Source organism: Oncorhynchus kisutch, linkage group LG6 (assembly GCF_002021735.2).
Source record: "Oncorhynchus kisutch isolate 150728-3 linkage group LG6, Okis_V2, whole genome shotgun sequence".
In the NCBI taxonomy this organism is placed as follows: Eukaryota; Metazoa; Chordata; class Actinopteri; order Salmoniformes; family Salmonidae; genus Oncorhynchus; species Oncorhynchus kisutch.
The window spans coordinates 24,082,367-24,089,587 of record NC_034179.2 but is presented as its reverse complement, the minus strand read 5'-3'; the positions used below and the strand labels follow the sequence as shown (position 1 = coordinate 24,089,587).

General features: G+C 37.5%; 2 protein-coding genes across 2 annotated transcripts; both read left to right on the top strand.

The window, feature by feature from the left end:
• The first annotated feature begins 590 nt into the window (after window positions 1-590).
• LOC109891755 (trace amine-associated receptor 13c-like) lies at window positions 591-1,959 on the top strand. Its single transcript, XM_031826448.1, has one exon. The coding sequence runs from the start codon at window positions 645-647 to the stop codon at window positions 1,584-1,586; it is 942 nt and encodes a 313-aa protein (XP_031682308.1). The 5' UTR covers window positions 591-644; the 3' UTR covers window positions 1,587-1,959.
• Window positions 1,960-5,935: 3,976 nt separating this feature from the next.
• LOC109891754 (trace amine-associated receptor 13c-like) lies at window positions 5,936-6,937 on the top strand. Its single transcript, XM_031825901.1, has one exon. It carries the CDS (start codon window positions 5,990-5,992, stop codon window positions 6,935-6,937), a length of 948 nt encoding a protein of 315 aa, XP_031681761.1. The 5' UTR covers window positions 5,936-5,989.
• Window positions 6,938-7,221: the final 284 nt, after the last annotated feature.

Genomic DNA, 7,221 nt, shown 5'->3' with positions numbered 1-7,221 from the left:
GCGGCCACTGAGTTCTTGGGGACCTTCAATGCTGCATAAATGTTTTGGTACCCTTCCCTAGATCTGTACCTTGACACAATCCTGTCTCGGAGCTCTACGGACAATTCCTTCAAACTCATGACTTGGTTTTTGCCTTTCCAAATCATGTCCAATCATGTCAATCAACTCCCAAGTTGTAGACACAGCTGAATGGTGATCAATGGAAACGGGATGCACCTAGGCCCAGTTTCCAGTCTCATAGCAAATTTTCTGAATACTTATGTGAATAAGGTATTTCAGTTTTGTATTTGTAGTAAATTTGCAGAAATTAATAACAACATGTTTTCACTTTGTCATTATGGGGTATTGTGTGTAAAATGTGTTTTATCCATTTTAGAATAAGTCGGTAACGTAACAAATGTGGAAAATGGGAAGCGGTATGAATACTTTCCGAATGCACTGTATATTGAATTTTCCTATAATGGCACTATTAATTTAGATGTGTGGTGTGTGTGTCGAGAAACTCTGAGGAGGGGGAGTTTCCCTCAGTCACGCAGGGATAAATAGAGAGGCAGAGCTCATAGTCTGTCAGAAGGGTGACCTGACAGGGTCATACAAAGGATCAAACAGGAGCAGGACCTCAGAATTTTGACCCTTTCTTACAAATGGAGGAACACAAAGATGCTCAACACTGTTTTCATAACTCTTCTTGCAGGAAGGCTTCGCTATCGACATCTATATACATAACACTGTACATTTTGTTCTCATTAATTTCAGCGGTTACAGTATTTTTGAACATACTGGTGATCATCTCGATCTATCACTTCAAGCAGCTCCACACTCCAACCAACCTGCTCATCCTCTCTCTGGCTGTGACAGATTTCCTGGTGGGACTGATTGCGATACCAGTAGTGACTGTGGCAGTAATGGAATCATGCTGGGTTTTTGGGAAATATTTCTGTGTGTTTTTTCTCTTCATCGGTTACTTAATTATTTCTTTATCTCTGGGCAATTTGGTTTTGATATCTATTGACCGTTATGTAGCTGTGTGTTATCCCTTGTTGTACCACTCAAAAATAACAATACCAAGAATTATCTGTTGGATATTGATTACCTGGTGTTGGTGTAGCATATACAATGCTGCTATTTCAAATAACTCTGTAACTCTACAGGTACCCAAAATGTGTTTTGAAGAATGTTTTATTTTTGAAGGATTTAACTGGAGTAAAACCATTGATTTTGTAATTATAATGGTTGTCCCATGCTATATTATTGTAACACTTTATTTCAAAATATTTATCGTCGCCAGATCACAGGCCAGAAAGATATTTTCAAAAGAGACTGCCACCAAGTCTGGTGTTAAAACTGTACTGGTGAATAAGACTGAGAGAAAAGCAGCAAAAACACTATCTATTGTAGTTTTCACCTATCTCACTTGTTGGATTTCAATTTTTTTTCTACATTTTTTTTTTCTACAATCATTAACTTACTTACTCTTGCTGCCATTTCTTAATTCCTTAATTAATCCAATAATTTATGCTTTCTTTTATCCATGGTTCAAAGCGATAGCTAAACATATTTTAACTCTAAAGTTAAGGCGTTTATAGTTCCTACATTTTTATTCAAAAGTTTGACAAACACAGATTTGATAATGTTATTTTCAAACTATACTGTTGTTGTAATTGTTTCTTTCATAATACACTTACATTACTTATCTCAGTTAGCTGTTGTTATTATAGATACATTTGGTGTTGATTCAGAATGTGGTGTTGATACAGCATGATTTGGCTGTATTGGATTGTAATGACATGTTAATTGCCAAAGGCATAAGCTTGTTATAAAGACATTTTAGTTATTTTGGGATGTACATTCCAAAGACCAAAGTCTGTGTTTGTTCCATGTTATTTAATGATAAATAGTATGTAAGTATTCTAAAAGTAAAGTACATTTTGAGGACGTCATGAATCAATCCAGATGTTATTTAACACCACCCTCTAGTGGCTCAATGGCGACACAATGTCTTTAACAAGTGTAGTAATGTACAATACTGCTTGATAACATATACTGTCCAGGTCTATATCAATGGTGTATTTTGTAAGAATTTGATGTTCAAATGTAACAATGTGAAAAAATTACAAATAATAATGCCCCAAAAGAAAGATTTGCACAATCACAGGACTTTTTGCAAGGTAAAGGCATTAGACTTACAACATAGATGTTTGTTGTGGTAAGGGTCTGGGTGCATGTACATTGAGTAATTGATTGATTAAATTGTATGTTACACAAAGATTTAAAAAAATTCTAAACTAATCTAATCATTTAATTTGTGCACCCGTTACTGAAATGGTTGTTCCAGTTTAAATGGCTTAGGTAGTTTCCTCTCACTGTTATTAACCCTGGCAGTCATTAAATGCAGGTTGTGAGTGTTGGATAGCCTAAGGCTGGCTAGATTCCAATACGAATTACACATCACTTACAGTTAGTCTTGCAAAATTCTGGTAAATTTCCAAGGTCCTACAGAAATCCTGGTTGGAAGAATTTTTCGGGAAAGTTGGGGGAATTTTTCAACCCTACTTGCAGGCCTGATGTGGCCTGTAAACTATGAAGTCCAGGCCATTTGTATAAAGCCTTATGATACAGTGTGCTCCAAAATTACTGGCACCTGACTGGCAATGCACAAACAATACTTTAAAAAATATAAACTATCATTATAGAGAAACTCAAAATACCAACATGTGAGAAATACTGTACTTTATTAATGTTTCAATGGAACCAACCAAAATCTTACAATTATTTAATACAAAATACATTTAACCAAAATCAACGTTTCATCATTATTGGCACTCCTCAATGTGTGCAAACAGCGAGCTATATTATTATTATGTTTTTTTGATTGGTAGTTGGTCAGGTAACTAAGTAGTTGATGTTGCAATTGCAACATGTAGCTCTCCAGGAACAGGGTTGGAGAGCCCTGCTTCATACAGTCCAAACAATGTGTTTTGATGACAGTATACTTGACAATACTGCCACTAGCTAGCTAGCCATTCACACCTTTAGTGATGTAACATGGAGGATATGAACCCGGTCTGAGGGCGGACACTGGTTTTGAAGTTTGCAGGCAGGGCTATCTCATCACATGATAATGACCGACTCATGTCCGCTATATTTACCCCCCCTTTGACCTCCTCCCCCATGAGAGAGTGCCCAACATGGGGTGCCATTGTAATAGGCAGGATATGAACCCGGGTCTCCCATGTGAGCAACCAACATCTTTAGAAAATTCAGGAAATTCCCCCTTGGACTGAGGGCAGACACTGGTTTTGAAGTTCGCAGGCGAGGCTACCTCCTCACGTGATCATGAACGGCTCATGTCTGCTACATAGGCATGACATGAGCTCACTGTGCCCCCATCGATGCATAGCCAGCTATCTACAGGAGGAATTCAGAATTATAAAACTTACTTTGCAGCACATCATTCACTGGCTGGTGTGTACATACCACAGCAAGCCTGTGCGCAGATGACACGACAGCTTCTGGATGTCAAAGTTACAGAGGAGGAAAGGAAATACCTGCATTTCTGCATTCATCATTCTAGGGGTTTCCAACCACAAAAGTCTGAGCTACGATCTGCCCAGATTAAAAAAAACGGTCAAAATGCCCCACAAGAGAATGGGAAAATCTGGACCATTGTTACAGCATCATTAAAGGGGCATACCACGCCACTCTCGGAAAGTATGAGTATGTGATGATCCAACTCATTCCCTCATACAGACAGGAACGAAAAACCTGCAAGCCTGTCAAACATACAGTGAATAAATGGACCATTGAGGCCTTTGGGGAGTTAAACATCTTGAGCTGGGAAAAACGAATAGGCTGTTTAAACAAAACAAAAAGTCTGACATATGTTTGACATATGGCTGGATTCAGTTAGCTGCTTCCAATCTGATGGATTTAAGCGGTAGTATACCAGCTTGTTTCATAAACTTGACTTCTGTGTAATGCAGAGTGAACTGTACCATTGAATGCGAGGCAATCCCACTACACATCTTAAAAGGTCAAATGCAAGAACATTTTTAATAGAGATGTGTTTGTTTGTCTTAGATGGACACAAGTTGTACCAAAATAAGTGCCTGGCTCTCGGGAGTTGTCCGTGTCCGCCGGCGGGCGAAAACACTACAGTGAAAGTCATGAAACTAGTGCCTGAAAATATGAGGATGTTGTTTTTTATTTTACAATTGCTCTACATAACTTCATAATAAGACAAATAACCCTGTTGGGGGGTGAACAGACAGATGAAAAAAACAATAACAGATGTGTGTGATGAGCCTGTGCTGTGAAAATTCAGTAAGTATCACACAAATATGTACCAGTCCACTATATTCTACAGTTCTCCACCTTTACATGGATATTTACTAGCCTAATCTTCATGGCCCTCATTATACTGTCTTTTAGCTGGGCATAGCAAATACAGTTTAGGTGAAAATCCCTACAAGGATGTCAGCCACGAGGTTTTAGAGGACTGCCTGGACTCCAACGATTAGGACAATTTCAAAGAAGACAATACCAACATACATGACTACACAGACAGGGAAACATCTTACATCAGTGTCTGCGAGGAAAACTGCATTCCAACCAGCACTTTTGTCACATCCAGCAAAATCCTGGTTCAATGCAGAGGTGAGAGGACTTCACTCTGCCAAGTAAGGGGCACATAGGAGCAGCAAAAATTACCAATACATGGTGGCAAAACACCTACTGAACAAACATAATGGAAGTCAAACGACAATATAAGGAGCTGCTAGAACTGGACTCACTAAACAAAAATGCTAAATTATGTCTGAGTGTTGGTGTGTTGGTGTGTGCCCCTGGCTATCCATCAATAACAAAAAATAAGAAAATTGTGCCGTTTGGTTTTTGTTAATACAGGGAATTTGAAAATATTTATACTTTTACTTCAGTATATTTGTGCAATTCCATTTACTTTTGATACTTAAGTATATTTAAAACCAAATATATATTTTTTATTTTACTCAAGTAGTATTTTACCTGGGGACTTTCAATTTTAGGTGAGTCATTTTTGTCAAGGTATCTTCACTTTTACCCAAGTATGGCAATTGAGTACTTTTTCCAACACTGTTTATTTATTGAACCTTTATTGAACAAGACAAGTCAGTTAAGAACAAATTCTTCTTTACAATGACGGCCTACCAAGGCAAAAAACTAACAAGTAAGATGCTGGGCCAAATGTGTGCCGCCCTATGTGACTCTCAATCACAGCTGGTTGTGATACAGCCTGGAATCGAAGGTCTGTAGTGACGCCTCTAGCACTGAGACCCAGTGCCTTAGACCGCTGCACCATTCGAGAGCCCAAATATACAGTACAGTTCAAAAGTTTGGGGGCACTTAGAAATGTCCTTGTTTTTGAAAGAAAATCACATTCTTTGTCTATTAAAATAACATCAAATTGATCAGAAATACAGTGTAGACATTGTTAATGTTGTAAATTACTATTGTAGCTGGAAATGGCAGATTTTTTATGAAATATCTACATAGGTGTACAGAGGCCCATTATCAGCAACCATCTCTCCTGTGTTCCAATGGCACGTTGAACTAGCTAATCCAAGTTTATGATTTTAAAAGGCTAGTTGATCATTAGAAAACCCTTTTGCAATTATGTTAGCACAGCTGAAAACTGTTGTTCTGATTAAAGAAGCAATACAACTGGCCTTCTTTAGACTAGTTGAGTATCTGGAGCATCAGCATTTGTACTTACAAATTCCAAACTTCAGAAGATTTTTCAAACCTCCAATACAAGTTTTACATTTCCCAACACTAAATGCTTTAGTGGTGTTTTTGTGTGCCGAGATACTCTGAGGAGGGGGAGTGTATGTTTGTCACTCAGGGATAAATAGAGAGGCAGAGCTCAGAGTTTGTCAGAAGGCTGACCTGACAGAGTCACACACAGGACTAAGCAAGAGCAGGACCTCAGTATTTTTATCCTTTATTACAAATGGAGGAACACGAAGATGCTCAGAACTGTTTTCCAGACCAAAACTCTTCTTGCAGAAAGGTTTTGCTATCAACATCGATGTACATAACACTGTACATATTCTTCTTATCGATTGGAGCGGTTACAGTCTTTTTGAACATATTGGTCATCATCTCTATCTTTCACTTCAAGCGGCTCCACACTCCAACCAATCTGCTCATCCTTTCTCTGGCTGTGGCAGATCTCCTGGTGGGACTGATTGTGATACCAGTAGGGACCATAGCAATAATGGAATCATGTTGGTTTTTGGGGAAATATTTCTGTGTGTTTTATGTCTACATCAGTTATTTCATTCTATCCTTATCTCTCGGCAATTTGGTATTGATATCTATTGACCGCTATGTTGCTGTGTGTGATCCCTTATTTTACCACTCTAAAATAACAATAACAAGAATTACATGTTGTATATCCATTATATGGTTTTGTTGTATCATATACAATGCTGCTTTTATAAAAATAACTGTAAATGTAGAAGTACCTAGAAGGTGTTTTGAAGAATGTTTTATTGTTGAAGTATATGACTCGAGTAGCATCATTGACCTTGTAATTACAATGGTTGTCCCGTGCTCTATTATTATAACACTTTATTTGAAAATATTTGTTGTTGCCAGATCACAGGCCAGAAAGGTATTTTCAGTAGAGGCTACCATCCAGTCTGGTGTTAAAACTGTACAGGTGAATAAGACTGAGAGAAAAGCAGCAAAAACTCTATCTATTGTAGTTTTCACCTATCTATCTTGTTGGACTCCAATTTTTTTTATCCAGTTTTTTTCTCACCAATCATCAAATTACTTAAGCTTTCTGCCATTTGTTAATTCCTTAATTAATCCAATCATTTATGCTTTCTTTTATCCATGGTTCAAAGTGACAGCTAAACATATTTTAACTCTCAAGTTAAGGCGTTTATAATTCTGTTTTTATTCCTAAATTTGACAAATTTGATAATGTTATTTGAAACTATATTGTTGTTGTAATTGCTTATTTCCAAAATGAATATGTCTCTATAGAAACAGGACATGTTTGTGCTCTACAAATAGAAAACAAATTGTGCAAGCTACTTTAATGTCTGTTATAGATTATGGGGATATTATTTACATGCATGCTATGGCATCAACACTTAAATCGCTGGATGCTACTTATCATTGCACACTTAGGTTTATTACGGGTGCTAGCTACAGAACTCACCACTGTGT

Coding starts and splice junctions, on each gene's coding strand:
- LOC109891754 (XM_031825901.1), top strand. CDS start 5,990: ATGGAGGAACACGAAGATGCTCAGAACTGTTTTCCAGACCAAAACTCT.
- LOC109891755 (XM_031826448.1), top strand. CDS start 645: ATGGAGGAACACAAAGATGCTCAACACTGTTTTCATAACTCTTCTTGC.